This window comes from Dermacentor variabilis, chromosome 3, assembly GCF_050947875.1.
Source record: "Dermacentor variabilis isolate Ectoservices chromosome 3, ASM5094787v1, whole genome shotgun sequence".
Lineage (NCBI taxonomy): Eukaryota > Metazoa > Arthropoda > Arachnida > Ixodida > Ixodidae > Dermacentor > Dermacentor variabilis.
In genome coordinates, this window is record NC_134570.1 from 11,468,881 (window position 1) to 11,494,779 (window position 25,899).

At 46.5% G+C, this 25,899-nt stretch overlaps 1 protein-coding gene across 1 annotated transcript in view; it reads right to left on the bottom strand.

Annotated features, from left to right (window-relative positions):
- LOC142575138 (echinoderm microtubule-associated protein-like CG42247) overlaps positions 1–25,899 on the bottom strand; it is a 338,361-nt gene that overhangs the window by 80,909 nt on the left and 231,553 nt on the right. Inside the window, exons 12-14 of the mRNA XM_075684173.1 lie at positions 23,468–23,614; positions 21,963–22,088; positions 19,965–20,102 (exon numbers count right to left, since the gene is read on the bottom strand). Coding sequence (XP_075540288.1) covers positions 19,965–20,102; positions 21,963–22,088; positions 23,468–23,614 — 411 coding nt within the window. The remainder of the gene's footprint in view (positions 1–19,964; positions 20,103–21,962; positions 22,089–23,467; positions 23,615–25,899) is intronic.

Consider the following 25,899-nt stretch of genomic DNA (forward strand, 5'->3'; position numbering starts at 1 on the left):
CGGGGCCAGTAATACTTCTGGCGTATCCTTGCTAATGTTTCAGCGAATCCCAGGTGTCCCGCACATGGCTCATCATGGCAGGCTTGCAAAATGTCTTGGCGCAGCACCGACGGCACGACAAGGAGGTACGTATTTGGGCCTCTTCAGCAGTTTTTCTTGTAAAGGACGTTTTTCTGCAAAGAGTACGATGATAAGCCGCGCACGAGCGACCGAGGTAAGACACCTTCAGCTCCTTGAAGGTGCTCGATCACTGGCAGCAGCTCAGGGTCAGCGCACTGGTGCTCAGCCATCTTTATGGCGTCGATAACGCCAACAAATGGCAAGTCATGGTCAGGGTCTGAGGGCGTGGTAGGGAGTGGTGCGCGTGACAAACAGTCGGCGTCGCTGTGCTTCCTTTCAGGTCGGTAGACAACTGTAATGTCGTACTGTTGTAAGCGCAGGCTACAACGCACTAGTTTGCCTGGAGGATCTTTCAGGTTGGCAAGCCAGCACAGGGCATGGTGATCGCTGACAGCCTTAAAGGGTATAGCATACACGTAGGGTCGGAATTTACCAATTGCCCACACAACCGCTAAGCATTTTTTTTTCAGTGGTTGAGTAGTTTTTCTCAGCCTTGGTAAGACTGCGGCTCGCATAAGCAATGGGGCATTCCACACCAGCATGCCACTGCACAAGAACTGCTCCGAGACCCGTATTGCTGGCGTCAGTATGAATTTCAGTGTCAGCATCTTCGTCGAAATGAGCAAGAATTGGGGCCGCTTGCAAGCGCTTGCGCAATTCATTGAACGACTGCTGCTGCTCGTCCGACCAAATGAAACGCACATCGTCACCTGTGAACCGCGTCAGAGGCTCAGCGATTCTCGAGAATCTCTCGACGAAGCGCCTATAATATTCGCAAAAACCAAGAAAGCGTTCGACAGCCTTCTTGTCTGTGGGTGGCGAAAACTCCGCTACGGCAGCTAATTTGTCGGGGTCTGGTCGGACGCCTGTAGGACCAACCATATGGCCAAGAAATTTGAGCTCTTGGAACCCGAAGTAGCATTTTTCAGGCTTGATGGTGAGGCCGGCAATACGGATCGCCGCGAGGACACTTTCGAGTCGTGCGAGATGTTGGTCAAACGTGCTCGAGAACACGACGACGTCGTCCATGTATACGAGGCAGGTTTGCCATTTGAGTTCAGCAAGCGCGGTGTCCACCATCCGCTGAAAGGTGGCAGGTGCTGAACAGAGACCGAAAGGGAGAACTTTGAACTCATAAAGCCCGTCAGGTGTCACAGACGGTGTTTTTTCACAATCCTGTTCATCGACTTCGATTTGCCAATATTCTGATTTAAGGTCCAACGAAGAAAAGAAATTGGCATGTTGTAGACGATGCAATGCGTCGTCGATGCGTGGCAATGGATAAACATCGCGCTTGGTGACACGGTTAAACTTTCGATAGTCTACACAGACGCGCAGTGTGTTGTCTTTCTTTCTGACTAACACTACAGGGGAGGCCCACGGGCTTGTGGACGGCTGGATCACGTCGTCTTGGAGCATATCTTTCACCTGATGCTTGATCGCTTCTCTTTTCACTGGAGACACTTTGTAAGGATGCTGACGAACAGGACGTGCGGACTTGTCCGTTATAATGCGGTGCTTTGTGATGGACGTGCGCCGTAAGTTGGACGACGTTGAACAGCCCGCAAATTCATTCACGAGACTCAGTAGATGGTCTTTCTGATGGTCTGGCAGAGCACCGTTAATGTGAATCCGTTGTTTTAGGCTGGGTAACTTAGGTTACTGAGACGAAGCGATTTCTAATGTGGCAATGTCAGTAAGATCAATGATTTCACGAAGAAATGCGATTGTCGTTCCTCGCGGTACATGCCGATATTCGTTGCTAAAGTTTGTTAGCAAGACGACTGAACATTTGTTGCGCACCTGAAGAAGCCCTCTCGCTATCCAAATGTGGCGCTCAAGAAGCAGAGGGATGTTTGCCTCCGCAATTCCTTCGGCGTCGTCCTCCATGTCGCATCGGACAAGGGTAAGCAGGCTGCTCTTGGGTGGTAACGTGACGTGATCGTGAGCTATGCGAAGCGCCATGTCACGGTCGTTGCCATTGTTGTTCGCTATGGCTTGCGTATTGGCGAAGCTAACTCTGGACTCTTGCATGTCGATGATGGCACCGTTCGCCTGAAGGAAATCCATGCCGAGTAAAAGGTCCTTTGAACATTCAGGAAGAATGACGAAGTCGCCGATGTACGTGAAGCCCCGAATGTTGACTCGTGCCGTGCGCCGGCCCATTGGAGTTATGCGGTGCCCTCCTGCAGTACAAATCTGAGTTCCGGTCCATTGCGTCGAAACTTTGTTCAGTGTGCGCGCGAGATTCTGGCTCATAACAGACGTGTCCGCACGCGTGTCGATTAACGCCGTGACTTCGTGGTCATCTATGGTAAATGGTACGTCGCAAGATACTGACACCGAACTAGACTGCTTTCTCTGCGTCTCAATTAAGTCATCTCCCGGTCGTCTTAGTGGAGGATCTTCAGCGTTCGCAACGTCAGCGACCTCGCCTCCGCAGGTCGCTGGACTAAGTTTTCCCGGGAGGCAGGGCTGGATGAGCGACGCTTTGTTGCGCTCAGCGTGAAGACAGGGCTGGAAGACCTGTATCGGGCGGGTGACGGTGACCGGGTGTCACGGAATCGTGGGCCAAACGAGCTCTTGGCGCCCGCTAGGTATGCTTCAATCTCGAGGTGGCGTTCACCACTGCGTGGGCAACGCGCATTCAGTGAAAATCCACGGAGCCCAGCTCGGCCGTAAGGACAAGCCCTGTAGAGGTGATCGGCTTCAACGCAATGAAAACACAAGGGCCTCCGATCTGCAGTGCACCATACGTCGCTCTTGCGGGGTGGTCGTGTTTCAGACATGAATGGCGTGCGGCGAGTCCAGAAGTCTCCAGTCGCTTATTCAACGGACGCGCACAGCATGAAAGTCCGGGACGTCGCGCACATCGTAAAAAGTCGGGGTCAACGGAATTCTGGCAGCTTCCGCATACGACATGCGAGGCTGTGGCTGCCGTATCTCTTGCTGTGGCTTCTCGCTTCGCTCCTGGACTTGTACTTCCTGCCTGATTTCCTCCCGGACGACCTCATCCAGAGCGAGTCGCGGTACCGATACTGGAGCCACCTGAAGCTTTTGAAGCTCTTCTCGGACAACAAGCCTAATGAGCTCCCGCAAGGCGCCGGTATTGTCCAAGGGTATTGCGAGAGGGTCACGCGATAGCGTCGATACGTCGCGGTTGTACTGCCTTGTTCGCTGCTGCAGTGCCTTTTCCATTGATATGGCTTCCGTGAGAAACTCTGCAACGGTCTTTGGCAACGGTCTTTGGTAATAACTCTTGCTTAACGCCGCGCATCAAGTTTCTGGGCTTCTATTCTTCCGGCATGGATGGATCCGCGCGTCGGAAAAGTCGGCACATATCTTCCACAAACATTGCGACGCTTTCGTTCGGCCGCTGCACTCGCCTGAATTGCAGATTCAGCTCGCTCCTTGCGATCGAGGCTGGCGTATGTGCTGATTAGCTGCCGTCGGAATTCGTCCCATGTCGATAGGGCCGCCTCACGGTTCTCAAACCATGTCCGCGCATAGTTCTCGAGGGCAAAGTAGGCGTTACGTAGCTTGCGCTCTGGAGTCCAGCCATTGAATTCTGCGACACGCTCAAAGTGATCGAGCCAGTCCTCAACATCTTCGAAGGTGTCCCCATGGAAGGATGTGGGGATTCGTGGCTGGTTGACGACGACCTCGGTCGGTGCGATTGAGGAAGAAGACGGAACTGAGGTACTCATCTTTATGACTCGATTGGGTAGAGGCTCGTGCTCAGGTGGCAGTCCTTGAAGTCGACGGCTTGTCCGTACGTGAACTGGAGTCAGCTCAACCGGACTTCGTAGTGGGCTTGTAGGTGGTGTTCGATCCGGGAGTGTTAGCATGTACCCCGCACCTCCACAAGAAAAATGTAACGTAGAGTGAAGATAAAGTCTTACAAAAGAGACGCTTCTGTTTAATGGCGGGCCAGGAGAAAAACGTGCACCTCACGCGCTTCATCATCTTTCATGGCGCCGACCTTTGCGCGCGCCGTCCCGCGGTGCGGGAGCCCCACATCACATATATACATCACATATATATATACACATCACATATATATAGTTTGACAAAGGCTGGTCCACCAGCCGGAACATCAGTGACATATACTGTGCTAAGCCCCAGCGTACGTCGTACTCTCTTTTTCTTCAATTTACTACCGGGCCCAGCGTGATTTCTTCAAGCCATAACTATATATTGCTAGTTGGAATCGGTTGGCGCAGGACAGGGGTAATTGGAGATCGCAGGGAGATGCCTTCGTCCTGCAGGGGACATAAATAGGCTGATGATGATGATGACACGCACGCACACAGACACTCACCATAATCATCATCAGCCTATTTATGTCCCCTGCAGGACGAAGGCCTCTCCCTGCGATCTCCAATTACCCCTGTCCTGCGCCAACCGATTCCAACTAGCACCCGAAAATTTCCTCATTTCGTCGCACCCCCTATTCTTCTGCCGTCCTCTACTGCGCTTCCCTTCTCTTGGTACCCATTCTGTCACACAAATGGTCCAACGGTTATCTAATCTGCGCATTACATGACCTGCCCAGCACCACTCTTTTTTCTCTTAATGTCTATTAGAACATCGTCTATACCCGTTTGCTCTCTGATCCAAACAGCTCTCTTTCTGTCTAAGTCTTAAAGTCACGCCTAGAATTATTCGTTCCATCGCCCTTAGCGCGGTTATTAACTTGTTCTCAAGCTTCTTTATCAGTCTCCAAGTCTCTGCGCCATATGTCAGCACCGGTACAATGCATTGATTGCATACCTTCCTTTTCAATGATAATGGTAAGGTCCCAGTCAGGAGCTCACGATGTCTGCCGTATGCCATCCAACCCAATTTCCTTCTCATGGTCCGGGTTTCCTGTGATTAGATGACTTGGGTAAACGTACTCCTTCACATACTCTAGAGGCTGACTTGCGATCTTGTACTCTTGTTCCCTTGCCCGGTTATTTATCATTATCTTTGTCTTCTGCATATTAATCTTCAGCCCCACTTTTACACTGTCCCTGTTCAGCTCCTCTATCATTTGTTGCGATTTGTGCGCAGTGTTGCTGAATAGAACAATGTCATAGGCAAACCGAAGGTTGCTGAGGTATTCGCGATCTATCCTTGCTCCCAAACCTTCCCAATTGAATAGCTGGAATACTTCTTCCAAGCACGCAATGAATAGTATTGGAGAGATTGCGTCTCCTTGTCTGACCCCTTTCTTTATCGGTATCTTCCTACTTTTCTTCTGTAGAATTAAGGTGGCTGTGGAATCTCTGTAGATATTTTCCACAGTATTTAGGTAAGCGGCCTGTACTCCTTGATTACGCAATGCCTCTATGACTGCTGCTATCTCTAATGAATCAAATGCTTTTTCGTAATCTATGAAAGCCATATAGAGAAGCTTATTTATACTCTGCGGATTTCTCGATAACTTGATTAATGACATGGATGTGATCCATTGTAGAGTATCCTTTCCTGAAGCCAGCCTGCTCCCTTGGTTGACTGAATTCCAATGTTGCTCTTATTCTCTTGGAGACTATTTTGGTAAATATTTTATATAATACTGGGAGTAAACTAACAGGCCTATAATTTTTCAGTTCTTTAAGGTCGCCCTTTTTGTGGATTAGTATAATGTTTGCATTCTTCAAGTTTTCTGGGACCCTTGCATTCGATAGACACTTCGTATAGAGAGCCGCCAGTTTTTATAGCATTATGTCTCCTCCAACTTTGATTAAATCCACTCCTATTCCATCCTCTCCTGCCACTTTTCCCCGTTTCATGCCTTGCAAGGCCCTTCTGACCTCACCTCTAGTTATAGGAGGAGTTTCTTTATACTGTTCATTATTGTTTCGAATAGAATACTCCTGAGTCCTCTAGGTACTGTACAGGTCAGTACAGAATTCTTTCGCTGCTATTATTAAACCTTCGAGATTGCTGATAATATTATCCTGCTTATATTTTAGTGCGTACATCTTGGTTTGTCCTATGCTGCCAAGTTTCCTTCTCACTGATTTCAGGCTTCGTCTATTTCTTACAGCTTCTTCAGCTTTTCTCGCGTTATAATTTCTAATAACACTTATTTTCCCTTTGTTGATCAGTTTTGACAGTTCCGCGAATTCTATCGTATCTCTTGAGTTGGACACTTTCATTCTTTGTTGTTTCGTAATTAGGTCCTTTGTTACTTGGTAAAGCTTGCCTACTGGTTGCCTTGGTGCCTTGCCTCCCACTTCAATTGCTGCCTCTGAAGCCAGCCTCGTTACGGTTTCATTCAATACCTCTATGTCATCATCATCATCATGATCTCCCTATTCTAAAGCTGCATATTTGTTTGCAAGTACCAGCCTAAATTTGTCTGCTTTTACCCTTACTGCCTCTAAGTTGACCTGCTTTTTCTTGACCAATTTTACTCTTTCTGTGTTCAAGTTGAGCTGAATCCTGGCCCTCACTAACCTATGATCATTGCACTTTACCCTACCTATCACATCTACATCCTGCACTATGCTGGGATTGGCAGAAAGTATGAAATCAATTTCATTTCTTGTTTCTGCATTCGGGATTTTCCAGATCCATTTTCTGTTCCTACGTTTCCTGAAAAAGGTGTTCAATATTCTCAGCTTATTCCTTTCTGCGAATTCTACCAGCATCTCTCCTCTAGTGTTTCTAGAATCTACACCATAGTTGCCAATTGCCTGTTCACCTACCTTTTTTTTCTTCACTTTTGCATTAAAGTCACACATTACTACTGTATACCGCGTTTGCACTTTTCTCATCGTTAATTCAACATCTTCATAAAACTGATCTACTTCGTCATCGTTGTGACTGGACGTTGGAGCGTAGGTTTGTACTACCTGTAATCTATACCTCTTATTGAATTCAATTATTGATGAATTTATTTTATTTAATGAATATGTGTGCGTGACACTAAAACATAAACTACATGTGTTTTCGATCATCGGCGCCTACATACCTCCTAGACAAAGACTTGAACTCTCTTATCTATCCACTGTGTTACAAAGTTCCCCAGGCCCTCATGTTGTTATTGGAGACTTCAACGCTCATCATCCTTACTGGGGAAGTGCCGCAATGAACTGTCGGGGTAGGAACTTTATGGACTTCATAGACACTGAAGGTCTGGCTGTCATCAACAATGGATCTCCAACTTACATCCGCGGCGCTACCTACGGAAGTTGCTTAGACCTCACTATTGTATCTCAGAGCCTCCTGCCCTTAGTCAACTGGTGCTTGGACATAGAAACGCATGGGAGCGATCATATACCAACATATGTGCAGATGAAGTGGTTTGTGCAGTGAAATACATCTGCTGTACGCTGCACTGATTGGTCCAAATTCTCTACATCTGTCGAAGAGTACTGCGGAGACATCACTTCACCATCTGATATAGAAGACATTATTGTATCATCAGTGCAGCAGACAACTAAGTTCATCAGTGCACCTACATCCAGAACGGCGATTGATATTGAATATGAACGGCTCCGAGCGATCCGTCGTAGAGCGGAAAGGAAGGTTAGGCGAACTCAATCGTCATTAGACCTTGTCTTATGTCGACGAGCTCAACGAAAAATACGGCATCACCTTCAAAAAATGGGAAAGCAACGGTGGAAGACCTTCTGTTCGTCTCTGGATCCTCGAAAGCCCCTTTCAAGGATCTGGCAGATAGTACGAAGCCTTCGTGCCCCTCCTCAGCAAAAACATCCTTTCCGTGCTCTAGCACTTCACCAATCTCTGACGGAAGTGCAGGTTACCGAAGACTTCTGTAAGAGAGTCACCCGTACCGATCTTTCAGCATGTCCAACATTGGATCGACCCGTGCTACCTCCTAAAGATGATTGTCTTGACCTTCCTTTCACGATGCCGGAATTGGAAGCTGCACTTGCTGCGTCGAGACGATCTTCTGCCCCTGGACCTTACGGTATTTCATATACTGCTGTGTGCCAACTTGGGATGGAAGGTCGGAAAGTCCTGCTGCCATACTATAACGCCGCGTGGTCATCCAGTACAGTCCCGAAGCAGTGGAAAACCAGCCGTTTGGTGGCCCTCCTAAATCCAGGAAAATCGCCTTACGAAATGTCATCTTACCGTCCAGTAGCTTTGACTAGCTGTATCGGTAAGGTGATAGAACGGATGGTGCTCACTAGATTAGAATGGTTCATGGAAAAGAATGAGCTTTATCCTGAAATGATGACCGGATTTAGACGTGGCCGGTCTGCAATAGATGGGGTCATTGATCTCGTGTCCACGATTGAACACGAAAAAAAGCGACACCGACTTGTAGGAGCAGTTTTCTTAGACATAAAAGGAGCTTATGACAATGTACTGCACGAAGCCATTCTTGATGCCCTCAGTAATTTAGGCATTGGCGGCCGTCTCTACATGTGGATTGAAAATTACCTAGATGGTCGTACAGTCTTCATGTCCACGAATGATGGCGAAACGACAAGACACGCTGTGGTCCGTGGAGTGCCTCAAGGAGGAGTCCTCAGCCCGACTCTTTTCTATGATGCCCTTAATGGCCTTGCGGAAATAATTCCTGATACAGTACGCATCAGTACCTACGCAGACGACATATGCATATGGGCATCCGCAGTCACGCGACCGCAAATTCGTGCCAGATTGCAGCGAGCTGTTTCTTTAACGTCTCAGTACCTGCAGTGCGAAGGACTGGAACTGGCCCCAGACAAGTGCGCTGCGATAGCGTTCACACGGAAGCTTATGTGTTGGTATCCAATTATGATCAATAGAAATGCCATCCCATATGTCACCCACCACAAATACCTTGGCGTTGTCATTGACCGCGGTGTTTCATGGTCGAAACATGTGGCAATGTTAAAGAAAAAAAATTAACTGGGCTTGCTCAAGTTTTTCGCTTTCTGGCCGGTATGAAGTGGGGTCCGTCTGAGCATTCGCTACTCCGGCTGTACCAGGCTCTCTACGTCGGATACATTTGGTATAGCCTGCCAGTTTTATCAAGTATGAGCCCGTCATGTTTGCGTACGCTGGAATGTACCCAGGCACAGATGCAGAAAACATGTCTCGGTGTTCCACGATGCACCTCAACCCACGGAACAATTGAGGAGGCTCGCGTCAGCCCTTTACCTGTCTATCTGCGATGCGAACCTCTTCGAGTATTCCTGCGACTGCTTTGCCGTCATGGACGCCATCCCTTGTCGACATTACCCGATATACGGCCGGACTCCACTTTTTCAAGAGCCGTTAAATGCCAAGAATCTGCCATACCAGCATACTTTGCCCCGGCTGACCTTCCACATATGCCCCATGGGTAATGTCTAAAATACCGGTACGTCTATCTATTCCCGGAATTTCTAAAAAAATCGCGAATACCTACCGTCGGCCTCAGATATTTTGCACTTGAATATATATCGAAAGAATATGACACCTCGGTGAGCGTGTATACAGACGGATCGGTCTCGTCGTATGCGTCTGGTGCGGCTTTCGCCGTGCCTGCGCATCAAGTCATTCGACGGTTTCGTCTGCATAACAAGACGACTACAACATCTGCGGAACTAGTGGCAATCAGAGAGGCCGTTCAACATATTTCGCGACAGCCTCCTCAAATATGGACAGTCTTCAGTGACGCAAAATCGGCTCTTCAACTACTTAGAGTGGTGTTGAAAGAAAGCGCTTACAGAGTGTTGGCTCGTCAAACTGCCGAGCTCTACACTTTAGCGCAAGAAAACGGCCACCACATCACATTTCAGTGGATTCCCAGTCACTTTGGTATACAGGGCAACGAACTGGCCGACGCCGAAGCGAAGAAAGCACTCGAAGAACGAGAGTCACTGCTTTCAATTCCTTTTTCAAGAGCGGACGCCAACTGTCTCCTCTCCAGTATCATCCGAAAATTGACAGCAAAGCACTGGGAGAATCCGGATAATCGCCACAGACGACTCCAGAGATTGGACCCTACCATGAATTTTAGGCTACCACCGAAAAATTCAATGAAACTGTGCCAGTCTTCTGCACAGACTAAGGCTGGGGGTAGCGTTTACGCGCGGATACGTGCACCTCACGCGACGCACCGAGTCTCCACACTGTGAGGCGTGCAATGTGACTGAGACTATAGGTCATGTGCTTTGTGACTGCCCTAAGTACGTGGAAGAACGTGAAAGGTTGGACAACGACCTTACGCGTCGTGAAAGAGTCGTCGGAGGACGTTATTTTAGGCCCTTGGCCAGATGCTCAATCGAGTTTCAAGGCCATCCAGGCATTACTGAACTTTTTAAAAATTACGGGCCTGGATTGCAGATTCTGAGCATGCCAAATTGCTTGCCATATGTCCTACATCTGCCTTCTATCGTCATCGTCACCAATCATGCACCTCTATCTTCCCTCTTTCTTTCCCTCTTCCCCTTCCCCCAATGCCGAGTAGCTGGCTAGAGGAATATACATCAGGCCGACCTCTCAGCATTTCGTATCATTAAACGTCTCTCTCTCTTATTGAATTTGATTACGACTACTGCTACCCTGTTGTTGATGCTGTAGAAATCGTCAATGTTGCTCGCTATGTCCTTATGGAGTAAGAATCCTACCCCGTATTGCTTTTTATCCGGGAGACCTCTATAGCAGAGGACATGGCCGTTATTCAGCAATGTGTAAGCCTCACGAGTCCTTCTAATTTCATTAAGGGCGATATTATCCCAAACAATGTCTGATAGTTCGTCGAAGTGTCCTGCTCAGCTAGCCTCACTCGAGAGGGTTCGGGTGTTAAACGTTGCAAAGGTCAGTTTCCATTGGCAGCCTGTCTGGACCCAGAGATTCTTAGCACTCTCTGCTGTGTTGCAAGTCTGACCGCCGCCTTGGTCAGGTGCACCGCAGCCGCTGGGGACTGGGGGCCATCGGTTAATTGAAGATATCATTAGGGACCTTCTGGCCGAATACTGCACCATGGAGGCCAATTCCTGTTCTGGTGAGGGAGTGTCTTTGTTCAAGCTTAGTGGGCCTTCCTAATTTGGCTGTACCTGGATTAGTGTAGGCCCTCTCGCTCTCGGCATCTTTCGCAGGTGTCATTCGTCACTACATGCCTGCAGATGCAGTGCATATATATATATATATATATATATATATATATATATATGTATATATATATATATATATGTGTGTGTGCGTGCGTGTGTGTCCTGCCAGACAATGACCGTCGCACGGACGCGAAACTGTCGCGGGCTATATTCGAAACCTTGGCATTAAAACAAAGGGATAAGGCTTAGCGAGTGCTGCCTCCCCCCGCACGCATGCAAGAACCAGACAAGAGCAACATCCACAAACATGTGAACCATTTTTGCCAATCAGTGTCTACGAGGACAGTATCTGTGTAAAATACATCAATGTAAAAAAAAATATTGCAGCGTCTTTCGAAGCTCTAGCTGCCCATACTTTTACGACACTGAAAAGTCATCGAGGCAAGTCTGTTAAAGCTCAACAAATATTCAGATAACTTTTGTGAGAATTATCAATTCGCGATCAGTTTGCACTAGCAGACTGACATGCAGGGTTATTCTATAAATAAAAGGTAGGCTAAGTGACCTTTCCACTACTTTGATAAGACACCCCTAAATTATTGTACCAGCAGCATTCTTCCTCGAACATTCGATGTTCAACGATAAGTATTCAACTCATATCCAGCTCTTCCGGACACGTACCAACTAGCGCTCCAAGCGGCCGCGGCACGAAGCTAGCGCGTTTTCAATGGAACGAACCGGTTTTTCGCGAATATTAAAGCTGCAAGTCGATTACTGAAAGAGGCAGGTGACAAACATGTTCTATAAGACAACACATACGAGACAAATGCAGTGATAACGCTGTGGCAAGCTAGAATTTTGTTCAAAGAGCGGTTAAAGGTTCAGCAATGGAAGCCTATGAAAATTTGTACTCAATTTTAGAGACAAAAACGGTGGCTGTGATAAAACTACGGCTGCTATTGTAATAGCATTTCGATTGATGCCTATGTCGACTCTCTACACATGGTGTAACACGGTTTCCAACAGCGGTTTTTGAAACATAGTCCTGCGAATTCCCGGTATCTATAAGAACCCGAGCGTATCACTGGCGGAAGCGCTGGAAGTCATGGCTGAGTGGTTAAACCGTTCGCACCTATCGTTCAGCGTAATGCTGGCGGCGGTTCGATGCCGCGCTGTGCGATACTTTTTTTTAACGCCACGTAGCACTCAGTTCGACAATCTCCCACCAGATGGTCGAAGCACAACACTCAAGGTTTCGGGGTTTGTTATTTTAGGAGTGCTCCCTAAATATTATATTTTCTATCCTTACTTGCTAAAACGTCGCAATGGGTGGCTCATTTGTTAAGTCATCATTTTTATTATCACATTTTATTCCTTGAACAACATAACAAGCATGCATGTCTTTGTGTTACGTTAAAAAAAAAAGAAACTACCGGAAACTATCGTGTCTTGCGGCATGGACATACTAAGGAATTCTGGACATTGCACCTTCACCATGCTGTCGAAATTCATGGCAATGTCCATGCGTAACTGAATGGGCAAATTCTTAGACAATTTTATTTGAATATATCGGCCGAGTATCAACAAGTTTCAACCGACTGCGCCGAGAGAGTGGTCCCTTGCAACAACATATGCATTTATGGCACTTAGTCGAACCAGTGCTGGTGCGTTACAGCAGTGTTTTGGCCGGTGACGGGCGGCTATGTCACACAACAGCAGCAAATGGTTTTGCACCATCTCGCAAGAGGGCACATTGACTTGAAGAAGCACGAAATTTAAACCGTAAAGCTATTTATTACAGCGCTGAGCACGAGGTCGCGGGATCGAATCCCGGCCACGGCGGCCGCATTTCGATGGGGGCGAAATGCGAAAACACCCGTGTGCTTAGATTTAGGTGCACGTTAAAGAACCCCAGGTGGTCAAAATTTCCGGAGTCCTCCACTACGGCGTGCCTCATAATCAGAAAGTGGTTTTGGCACGTAAAACCCCAAATATTATTATTATTATTTATTACAGCTGGAGTTCGGGCGGTAATTTCAGAGCGTGTGTCATTCAGGTTTGCTCTCGCAAGTTTTTGTGAGGCCGCAGGGAAGGATATGGAGTCTATATGCGCGTGCTCGCCTTGAGTGTGCGTGCGTGTGTACTTGCACATTTGCATGTGTGTCCGTGTTTTTGTTTCCGTACTTGAATATGCGTGCGCACAAGTGCGTGTATGCATTTGCGATCATACACGCGTTTGTGTATGCATGCAGTTCCGTGTGCGTGCGTGCGTGCATTTTTGTGCATGTGATTATGCGTGGGCGTGTGTAAATATGAGTACGGTTGAACATGTATCGTATCTCTGTTACGCATAAGCTTAATTAAAGGTACGGTACGGTGCGTTTCTTCTGTTTCTGAAAAATAAAACCATGCAAATATGTCCAACGGACAACTTACGCAGGGCGTTCCGAAGCAGAGCCGCATTAAGTGAAGCGTACCGCGGGGTCTAGGCGACACAACGGAAGCAGTCGCACGTCAAATCAACAACTTTTACGTTTTTAGCGCACGAAAAAGGACGAGAAACAGAAGTACGACGCAGGCACAGCTCTAACTTCCAACAATTTTTTTTTTGTATTCTACGACGCGGCACACATATATGTAGGGAGCAGGCACCAGCGCACGTATGCGCATATGTACTGGTTTTGAGCAAGTATGACAGCAACGAGACATGTGTAATGGAAAGTTAAGATGATATCGACACGTTTACTTTTCTTTATCGGGCGACACGTTTCACCGCCTCAGAAATGTTACCGCACAGCGCAGGACGCGCCGGCATGTATCGAAAGTTTCTCGATGCTTCCATCCGCTGTCTGTGATCGAACATTGTGTAACCTGATTGCATGTGTGCGCGACGCAAATAATGTAGAACTTTGTGGAAGGCACGCGGGTCCCAGCGATTACTCTGGAACGTTCGACGACTGATGTATAAAAGTCGACGCGCTTGACCCGCTGATCAGATTTTCGACAATCACCGACTGTGTTCGCCGCTGTGGCCGTTCTTCGAGTGTAGCGTGTTTTTCAGGGCACAACTTCACCCAATAAAACGCTAGTTTCGTCTTTCCCAGTTTGCCTGCTTTCTTTCACCGTCACTACCATGTGACAATATCGAAGATGAAAAAAAGGCAAAAGTCCGTCAGTGATCATTTTCTGACCAAGAATTCACAAGTAATAGGTTACCTGAAGACGCATGTAGGCAGTAATTTGAAAGCTTTCTCTATAGATATAAAAGATCTATATTATTCCCTGCCACATGATGAGTTATTAGTATGTGTTTAAGAGGCTATTGATACTCACGATGAACTGTAGTTTGTAAACACCATCTGCATATCTACACAGGGTTTTCTTGAACTATTGTCCATTTATCTCGCTCGACGTTCTCCAAGTGGGATGGAAGTGTTTATCTCCAAAAGAAGAAATTTGCATTGGTGCCTGTATTGCGCCAATTTTAAGTGACCTTTATATCTTGCTCCTGTAAACAGGTTCCTGGAAGCCAGATTACAAAACTCAAATCTAAAGAAGGCGTATAGGTACGTTGACGACTACCTTGTGCTTCTGGATTCAAGTTCAAGCAAGGAGGTTTGTCCTGATGTCACGCAAGTGCTAGATCTTTTTAACAAGTGGCAAAAAAATACATCGGCCAAACGGGAAGGTGCGTAAATGATGGGCTGCGTGAACACGCAAATAATGTGCGAATTGGAGGAGTGGGGCAACTGGATTTTCACTGCAGGAAGCATGGGTGCAGTTCCATTTACAATCAGTTCACTGCGATAGGAAGAAGCCCAACGCAAACAACACGTGAGATTATTGAAGCGGCGAAGATCGCTAGTTTGGGGAACGCTTGTGTTAGCACGCCTTCAATCGATATTTAAAAAAAAAGAATTAGATTTTTTAAACGTGACACAGAGGGTGGCTTGATGGAGATGGCATTTTATACTTGCAGTTCAAAATTATGTTTTGGCTATGCATGGTCACCTTTTTCATCTTCGATATCACCTTACCTTTCCATTACACATGTCTCGTTGCTGTCTTATTTGTTCAAAACCAGTACATATGCGCATGCGTGCGCTCCTGTCTGTTCCCTATGTATATATATATATATATATATATATATATATATATATATATATATATATATATATATATATATATATATCTGTACCGCTTCGTAGAATAAAAAACAAATGTTGGACGTTAACGCTGTGTCCGCGTCGTACTTCTGTCTCTCGTCCCTTTTCATGCGCTAAATACGTAAAAGTTATGTAATACCAACATGCCCAAACTTACGCTCTTTCAAACTTCAGTGCTTGCCGCGATAGCTTTGCGGCTGTGGTATCACTCGAGGTCGCGGATTTGATCAAGCCAGCAGCATTTCGACGGGGGCGAAATGAAAAACGCTCGCGCACTTTGATTTAGGGACACGTTAAAGAACACCACGGTGCCATAATCCGGAGTGCGCCACTACGGCCTGCCCCATAATGCGATTGCGGTTTTGGCACGTACAGCCCCGTAATCCAATTCAAGTTTAATGCTTCTGCCACGATGCGATGTGACATGTGAGGCGATTAGAATGCGGAACCCTTTCGGAGTTTATGAAATATGTCACACAACAACGCCTCGAGCAAACACCTCTCTCTTTGTGTTTTTTGTACTACTCAGACAAACAACAGTGGTGCACGCAAGGTAACGTTTAACCTCAACTCACCACTCTCGCGTTAGACAAAATGTTGAAGATATTAAACGTTCGCGAGTCAACATCACCGCTAATTATCCTCATTAAAATTAAACAGCACAGAAAGCTTCGCTTACATCAATTCCAACAGTGCGTGGCATCTGGATAATTTTTTTCATGTGTATTTACGTATACGCTTAAGAATCGCGCTCATTAATGGAATAGTTTCATTCCAACTGCGACAAAGCGGCTGCCATGTCCATGGTAAAGTTGATTTAAATGGCTTCAACCCCATAGCCATTGCATCGTTGCGGACTTCCGCGATATGGTAGTCGTCAAAGTGGGCTACAACTAATAGTGAATTCAGGAGGCTGATGAATGGCAAGAAGGCAGAAACTTGCAGAAGGCCTCATGTAAATAAATTGACTTTTTGAGCACCATGGTCAGCTGGCGTGCTATTGTTACAACGTCTTTCGAAAAGCCCTCAAAATGTGAACAGAGGCGGACAAAAAGTGTGCAATAACTCCACTGAAGTTGTCTAAGCATGCTAAGCATACCCCCAAATTTCAGGTAGCAGCCCCCCAAAGTAAAAGTTGGCCCAGTCTCAAATTTGAAATTTTTAGTACGCCCATCCCTAAATTTCAAGTTGCCCCATCCCCAAGTTTAATTTGGCCAACGCACAAATTTCAATTCGCCTACCCCCAAATTTAAGGTGGCTCACCCCCAAATTTTAAATTGTCCCAACCTCTACTGTCGGGTAGCCCACCCCTTAATTTCAAGTTCGGCTAACCCTAGAATTCAGTTAGCCCACCCCTAAATTTCAAGTTGGCTCACTCCCGAATTTCAAGTTTGCCCACTCCAAATTTCAAGTTTATTTATTTAATTATTTATTTATTTATTTATTTTCGATACCCTCAATCGCTGAGGCATTGCAGAGGGGAGCGGGTGACAACATTGAAGCGAAGAAAAGAACAGAATAAAACGTGCAGCGTTATACAATATTAGCGACAAACTGTAAAAGGGAAATAAAATATCACAGAATGGTACTAAAATAAATACAACTGAACAGAAATAAACACAGCATGTTATACAATGCTAGTGGCAAATATGAGCGTAAGAGAAATTTGGCAAAGGGAGAAAAAAACAGGAGAAAGAAAAGAAAACGGGAAAAAGCAAAAGAAATTGCAGGCATGGCGACACCTGTAAAAAGAAAAAGAAAGGAGTGGGGAGGAGAGGTACACGAGATGATTAAGCAGGGCTATCGCAATGCAGGTGGGTGCCGTGATAAGGTCGGAACGTAGTGATGAAAGATGGAAGACCTTACGAAAGAGGCAATGGCGGAAATACGACGCAGTGACAGAAATGGCAGTGATAGAGCGTGTTTTATTGCTGTTACACTTGTTGTACGATGGTAATTAGAAAGAATGAAACGCGCGGCGTTATTCTGAATTTATTCTATATACCTAAGTAAATTTGTGTGATGAGGGTTCCAGATTGCAGCGGCATATTCTAACTTCGAGCGCACAAGAGTTTTGTATAGAAGCATTTTGAGGGGAGGTGGGGCTTCATTGAAGTTACGACGTAAGTATCCTAATGTGCGGTTAGCACTGTTACTTATCATGTTAATATGAGTATTCCATGTTATATTGTAGGTAATAGCAACCCCCAAGTACCGGTATGATGATAAATGGTCGAGTTCGATGTCACCTAGTTTGTACGTTGAGTAGCTATCGTACTGCCGAGAGACAGTCATTAGTTTGCTAGTTGATCGACAGCCAAATTTAAGTTGGCCCACCTCGACATTTCAGTTGATCCAACCCCAAATTTCAAGTTGGCGCAGCCACAAAATTTAGTTGACCCACCCCTACTATAGGCTCTCCGATGCATTTTCTATGGAGCCTAGTGTATCCTTAAGGATATGCATAAATCTGCTCATATGGGTATTCTCTCTGATCAATTCTTTTTGTTTCAATTGTTCTTTATCGCTTATAATGCTACCACTACATTCACACTATTATGACATTTCAATTCTTAACATCTCAGATTACGCATTTTTGTGCAGGTACAAAACATTACACATTTCTCGTGACATATTTTGCTGGAGTACTAGCCAACGAATGTCTTCGAATTAAAATGCGGGCATCTTGGCAGAAGTGAAACCACCGGAAATGTCAGGGCCGCACTGACTTAAATATAAAAGATAACGTAAAGAAAACAATCATAACGTTGACAGGGTGGCCAAATATTGAGACAAATAAGTTGGCTGCAGGACTAGTTTAGTGATACCTGATGGTGCGAAATAAAGTGAGAATTGTCGGCTGCTGTTGAAGAGAGGTCCAGCAGGTCATGTGGCCTAAGCCAGCGCCCGCGAACTGTCGGGCGACTGCACATATAAGCGAGATGCCTGGTTGTTAGTCGTTACAGGCTGAGTCGGGTCTGCAATTTGGGAGGCAGACTCCGTCAGATTAAATACAATGCACTCTACGGTGTCATCATTCGACGGCTGGTACCGATTCTCGCACATGAGGATGCGAACAAATTGTCTCATGTGCCGACTGTCACCTGCCTCGAACTGTCAACATTCCATAATGGTGTCCTCGACAGTCGCACAACTCTTGAATGCAAGTAAGTGTGAGGAGTTGTGCGCGAGGCATTTGAGAATGCGATACCTGCTGCCTGCATTGCAGCTATATATTATAAAGGCGGAACGGCAACATGGTAAACAATATGGAGAACAGAATTACCGCGTGTATTACTGCCCAATAATCGTAAATAGCGGTCTTCTTCCACGCACGTGGCTAACCATGACAAGACAGTACTTTGGCAACTGCAAGTACTATATATGTGTCGCCCAAAGGTGTGCCTGACCCAATGGCCAGTAAAGGGGACATAATATTGTAAGCAGCTTCGGCCAAAGCGTGCTAACGGATGACAAAAGAGAGACAGTTGCACAATTCTTCTCTCTTGCATTTTGCCTCAAGGTGCAAAACTATCTTGTTCATTGTTACACCTTAATACATAGGCGCACCTTTACTCGATTTGCAACTGCTGCGGCAGTCGATGAGTGCGGAGAAAAAATTGTTAGGGAAATAAGTGGAGCACCTTAACGAAACCGATAGGTCAGAATCAAAGGCTGTCCACGACGGTGTCTTTCGTAGATGCTGTGCGACATTCGGACGCTAATAATGTGTTCCGACAGAAGAAAAGCTCCCTTTAAGTGCTTCCGACGATTATCCTAGCCCGTTGACAGCGTAGCATTAAAAAAAGAAAAGAAAGAGAAAAGAACGTGGCTGCCTTTCATGGAGCCTCCGAAAAATCCCGAATGAACCATCGCTGGGTTTCCCTCGTCTCGTCTAAACGCTCTTAGGATGATAAATCATTTCCAGGCGATGGGCGACTACTCTTCATCAAGAAAACTTATAACGCGGGCGGTACAAGTTTTGTGGTGAAGCTCAGTGCGCAGGGATATGTTTTAGTTCTTTTACTTTTTCGATGACGTCTTCACTACGTCACTGCAGGAAGTTTTGAAAGGTTAATGTCGCTACGCCATGCGGTGGCACTTCCGCGAACTAAACCCTGATGTCTGGAAAAGCTGGATACGATGCTACTTCTGTCATTGTGCCAGGTTAGCATCAAACGGAGGAGCAACTGTTTGCACTAACCGCTCACCCGACAGGCTCCACGACGTGACAATCCATAAAGCAGTTGCATTTACTGTCTGTATATGAGCTGGGATAACAGTGTTAGAAAGTCATTGGCTGAAACATTTGGAGCAACACACTTGCCATTTCGAGTATAAGAATCCAAATGAAACATATTATCCCATATATAGTGTTATTACACATATAGTTACACACAGAAGAAGGAAGTGCTAGACTCATAGACTGAATTGGTGTGCACTTTTCTTCTTCCTTCATTTTTTTTTCTCATCTTCTACTTTAGGACTTGTTGCTGCAGTTCTTGCTGCATTGGGGATGCTCACCATGATTTTGGTTTTGTAATTAAATTATGTACCAAGGTAAGCACGTGACACAGCGTAGTCTAAAAGCGCTGTCATCACTTGATATTGCACCGACCTATGTCTTGTCGTTGTCGTGTGGTTCCAGTATACAGCACGGTAAACTACTTGATGTCACCGCACCCACCTGTATGACTGGCCGGAACTTTCTCTTGAAGGAGCCCTCCATTATTAGGTTGTGCGTTGTGCCCACAAACACGTTCTCGTCGGCAGCGTTCGGCAAGTGTTGGCACATGGCGTGCACACCGCCCGTTCCCTTCGGCAGCTGTGGAGGAAAAAAGCAATGGAGAACGCAGGCCCCACAAACACGCACGCAGGCACGCAATCACGTACACACACATAAACAGAACACACACATGCGCAGTGTTGCTTTGCTAAGCGCTGTACGAGTCCCTTGTCGAGTGCCTAAAAATTTACATGTCGACTGACATGTCCTTTTGGATACCCTTTAGAATGTTTCCATCACAACATTTCTTTCCAACTCCAAGAGAATCATAAGCCCCTCTGCGTTCCACTGGACCGAATGAAGATAGACTTGTAGGCTTGTGAATAATCGACAGAGGTGTCTGGATGGTCGCAAGAGAATAACTGTATCACCGCTGTTGGCACAGTCAGACACAAGTAAGAGGTGCTGGTTGGCGCCGCTTGGCTATTTCCATACAAAAGGAAAGACGCGCTATTGGCCGTGACAAAGCACCCTGACGATCCAGTGGCGCCCCTGCAGGTATATGATGGCAGATGTTGCAGCACATGTGTAATGGTTCTAAAAAGAGCAAGCGCTCCGCAGGCTGCGATAGCAACATGTCCCTGCGACAATTTAAGTAGTTCCTGCCGCTTGAATGTTGTCAGACACAACTTAACCTGGAATAATCATATATATACTGTATATGAGACTCGTCGCCAAAATTGTGTTCTTTAGGAAAAGAAAAATGGAGCATGCAACGCGCGATGTAAGGCTTATCGCATACACAACGTTCCTCAGACTGGTATTAGAGCACGCCTCGGTAGTTTGGAGTGCTCACCAAAAGTCACCTAAATGGGAGTTGGAAAGAACTGAGAAGCTATCCGCGCGCTTTGTATCTTCCAGGTGTTGTTGTACAGAATCCGTAACACAAACATTAGTTTTATGCTTTAGATGTATTGGAAATAGGCAGAAAGAACTATCGAATAAAATCCCTGTTTAAGATAATCAAAGGTCAAATTCACATTGATATACACAAATATCTACGCACCTGAGGAAGACGGAATCTGCGAATAAATAAATCATGATTGTTTTTCAGTCATAATAATACCCATAGTGACACATTTGGATTCTAATTTTTTTTCCCTATGCAGTTGAAATATGGAACCACTTGCACAAGTCTGTTGTTGCTTCAGAGGATGTCAGAGCTTTTGAACAGGCTTTGAATATGTATTACCACGAATGTGATGCCTATTATTTCTTTTTTACCTGTTGATTGTTGTGTAGAAATCAGTGTTTCTTTAAGTGTACCTTCTTGATCTTCATTTTGCCCTCCCTGCAATGACCCCCAGTCAGTTGTTCACAACATTCAATATGTAAATAAATAAATAAGATTATTCACACGCACTTATCTCTGATTGCCTGTATACATCACGGGGTAAACTGTACCTTTCATGAAACAACGCGGGAGAACCCCATCTGCCTGTTGGTGTGTCTATGTGCGTGTGCGGGCTTGCGTGTGTGTGATTTTCTTTCTTTTTGATGAAATACAATTGTCGCTTTAGTAGACTGTGTACACTTGTGTGAGTGAATAAGCTTTGCTATATGACGTCAAAATTCACTCGAAGTAGTTCAAAAGCAGGACCCTTTAAAGTATTCACAAAAAGAGAGGACTCAAGGGCGTATGATGTGGGCCATAAAATTTGCGGGCCACGAAGTTTCACTGCGCTGCAGTATATTTACATCATACGATCAGTAGTCGCGGTCTGACATAAAGTACAAATATGGCAGGAACCGATCGTAGCACTCGAATAAGCCAGATTTTCCTGCTATGGCGCCTCAGCATGCCACTGTGGAGATTCAGGGTGCTCCATCTGCTTTCGGACAGAGCTGCACGAACAGAAGAATTATAGAAGGCATGTATATGCATAATGATGTACTTGCCGACGTGACGCCAATTTTCTGGAATTTCTTGTCGGCATCCCACGCCTTGATCTGATCTTCTCTATCCACAGCCGACGCCGACATTAGCAGATTGTGCGGCAGAAACAGCAGGACGTTGACGTCGTTCTGAATATAAAGGAAATGAAGCCACAGGGAAAATACTAGTTGCGGAATTCGGTAACCATTTCGTTCGGGAGGGCAGTTTGTCGTTGGTACGCCATGAGAGAGAGAGAGAGAGAGGGCTCTTTATTAGAAAAACAGAGAATTTTGCGGCGCGTATATAACCGCTGGCATGATACTCTGTATAGGGATGGGGAATGGGATTAAGAGATTCCAGAAGAGAGTGGGAGAAAAAGAGGATGGTAGGCCATGTTCGCTAATGATATGCATCTAACGTTTTAAACTTTTTTTTTGTCTTTGCATTTCACCCTCGTCGAACGGTGACCGCCGCGGCCAGGATTTTATGCGCTTTAAAAGTAAATTCTAGCGTAAGACTTTTAGAGAAAAACTGTTAGTGCTACAAGAAGGGCTCAAAGACATTATAAGCACGTTTTACATGTGTTTTGGGAGAACAATATGACACACCGTGTTTCATTTTTGAGAGAAAGGGGAAAATTTTAAGGGTGGTGCGCGATAAAACGTTAAGTGGGTAAGCTAATTAAGGGATAAGTGAAGATTGCTAAATACTTTAGGGAGGTGTGGAGTGTAGCACCAAGTTCACATTACGGTTGATGTGTGCGCAAATTTTTTGAATGTGCGGCTTAATTAAAGCCTTTGCAGAAAATTACCTCATTAAAACTTCTTTCTGGGCGAGTTGGTGCATACTTGACATAAAAATTGTAACAGCGCAAACACATGCAACCGCAAAGTAACAAGGACGAGACACAAGCGCTTGTGTCTCGCCCTTGTTACTTTGTGGTTGCATGTTTGCGCTGTTACAATTTTTATGTCAAGAAAATTACCTATTGCATCATTTGAAAGCGTTATCAAAGTGCTGCAAGAACGTTTTCTCTTTGTCCTGCGACAATCTAGTGCGACACCAAACTTAATAGGTAAGGGAATCATAAGAGGCACGTTAGGGGTCATGCAGCCGAAAAGCTTAATGTTTAAAATTTCAATAGGGATATGACTGCTCTAATACGATTCCTCTAAAGAAAGATCCTCGCTTAAAATTGGGTTGTGAATGCGGAATGTCGCCCAAATCTGCTGTTCTTTTTTTTCTGTCTCCGGGATTGAATATGAATATAACATTTGTTCTTCCTTCTTGGACCTTCAAGCGCAATTATAAAAAGTCAGACTCTTCTGCTCCGGCAGTAGTATGATAAGCAGTGGGCTGCGTTGATGCACACTGTGCCCTGAAGTAGTACGGCATTCGTTGGTATGACACCGACACTGCCATATTCGAACTTTCGTCAATAACTATCTCTTTTATTGGCTTACAGCTATCAAGGGATCCCATAACCAGTCAAACTGCAAGAGCGCATGGAAAGGGACAGAGATCTGACCTCATGCGCCCTGAATTCCTTGCTGATGAAGAAGTAGCTCCCTTCCTTAGAAGCCGACCAGACGGTGATGTACCCCGCGTCGTCGCCCGTCACAAAGCCTCCGGTGCCCATGAAGTCGACGGCCGTGATTGTCTTCGGTGCATGCTCCTGTGTGGGAAACGACCGTATTAGAGACGCTGCAGACAATTGTATTGCACTTTGACGACGCACGTCGCTTCTTTAGTGCACTGTCGCCATATCTCGGCACAGAAAGGAGCAACAGCAAGGTTAGTGTAAGCTCCTCAAGTTGTTTCCTCAAGAAAGCGTGCGAAATTGTCGCTGAAATATACAGTCAGTATGAAGCGAACGTCCGTTGTCGACACCGTCGGCGTCATTTCCCTTTGCTCCGAAAATCCAGTTTGCCTCGCCGTAGGGGTCATTGCCCCCGGCTCTTTCTTGGAACCGAAAGTCGGCTGCCCGACTGGTGTGCCACCACTGACACTCGGCAAACCTGCTTTTACTTTTGAATAAAGCCAGTCGACTCTTCGTTCTCAAGCTGTCAAAACGTGTATTCCTCGCCTCCGCCAAACCGAGCTGCCAACAAGTGGTGACCTAGGACATTTACGTTTATTTCGAACGCTAGCCGTGGAAGACTCTGCTCCTACTCCTGTTGACAGAGACGACGCCACGATTACGTCTCCTGTCATCGCCGCAGAGCTTCAGCTTCCCAGATTTCGGCCCAAGAATTCTCGAGCTTGGTTTATAGAAGTATAGAGCCGTTTTAAACTACGCGCATCACTTCACAGACAGCAAAGTACCTGCACGTCGTGGCCTCACTACCCTCCGACATCGCCGATGCCATAGACGACTTCCTAGCTAGTACGCCTTCGGCCACAGTATACGACGACCTGAAATGCACGGTCCTGCAGCGACTCGAGCCATCGCAACAGGGTAAACTCCAACAGCTCCTCTCCAAGGAACTTGGCTACCAACGTTCGTCACAACTCCTGCACCGGTTACGCCAGTTGCTGGGTGAGGACTTCGCAAATGAGAGCCATCTTCCAACTTCGCGCGAGGTGTTCTTGCAACGCCTCCCACAGTCCGTACGCATGGTACTGGCGGGTTCCGACGAGACGAGTCTCGATCGGCTTGCTGCGCTCGCTGACACCATATGCGATTGCTCGTCTGCGGCACGGTTACCTTTCGCCGCTGCGAGAGTCTCAGAACCAGGAGACCTACTCTCGAGCTTGGAGGAAACAATCGACCGCCTTACCACTGGAGAAGCTGACGACGGGTGCCGACATTGGCAATCACCTTCGGCGCAACCATTCGCCTTCATAGTCTCGCAGCGCAACTAGAGACTAACCGCGGCAGTTGTGCTGGTACCAACGCCGCTTTCGCCAACAAGCATGTCGCTGCACCCAGCCCTGTTCGTGGACGGGAAACGCACCGGCCAGTCGCTAACGGCGGCATGGGACATCGGCCTTCGCTCAAGCCGCTAATTCTTCGTAGTCGTCCGCATCACCGGCACCCGCCTCCTCGTCGACACCGAAGCGGAGCTGTCTATCGTTCCCGCCAAGGCCGCAGATCGCCAACGCCGCAAGTCCTCATCCACGCAGTAAAGAACACTGCCATCACGTCGTATGGGCTCCGGTAAATAACCTGTCACTCCAGGCCACGGAGGCCCTCTGGATGGAGGTTGGAATTTGACCGCCGGGAGTTCGAACACATGCTTTCACCTCGCCGTTATTCGTCCTTCTTCCAGCAATTGGTCTTCACCTCTCCATCTGGTTCCAAAGTAGGACAGTGGCGAATAGCGGCCTTGTGGTGATTACCAAGCTTTCAATGCCGTCACTACTCAGGATCAATATATCCTTCCCCACATACAAGACTTCTTTGAGTTTATCCGTATGCATTACTCGTTGAAGAATGCGGCGCATGCTTTTCAAAAGTTGGTGCACGAGGTTACGTGCGAACTCCCGTTCATTTTCGCCTACCTTGACGACAATATCGCTGTAAGTCACACAGATCATTGAAGACCACAAAGAGCACCTTCGCCTTCCATTTGAGAGACTGGATGAATACGGCCTCATATTAAGGACCCAGAAATGCATTTTTGGAGTTGAATCCCTGGGTTTTCTCGGCCATCGCATTCCACACCAAAGCACCAAGCCACTGGAATCACGGGTGTGGACAATCGAGGACTTCCCCTCTCCAACCTCCTTCCGAAGGTTGCGCGAGTTTCTGGGGCTCATAAATTTTCACAGGCGCTTCATACCATCTTGTGCGCAAGTTCTCCAGCTGCTTATGGACCTGCTGCGTCACGAATCCAAAAAATGCCTACCTTCCGCCAATCCTCGGAGCACGAACACTCCTTCCAGAAAGTGAACACGCGGTTGGCGGCTGTAGTGTTGTCGATTCATCCGTTGCCCGACGCGCTAACTCGCCTTATG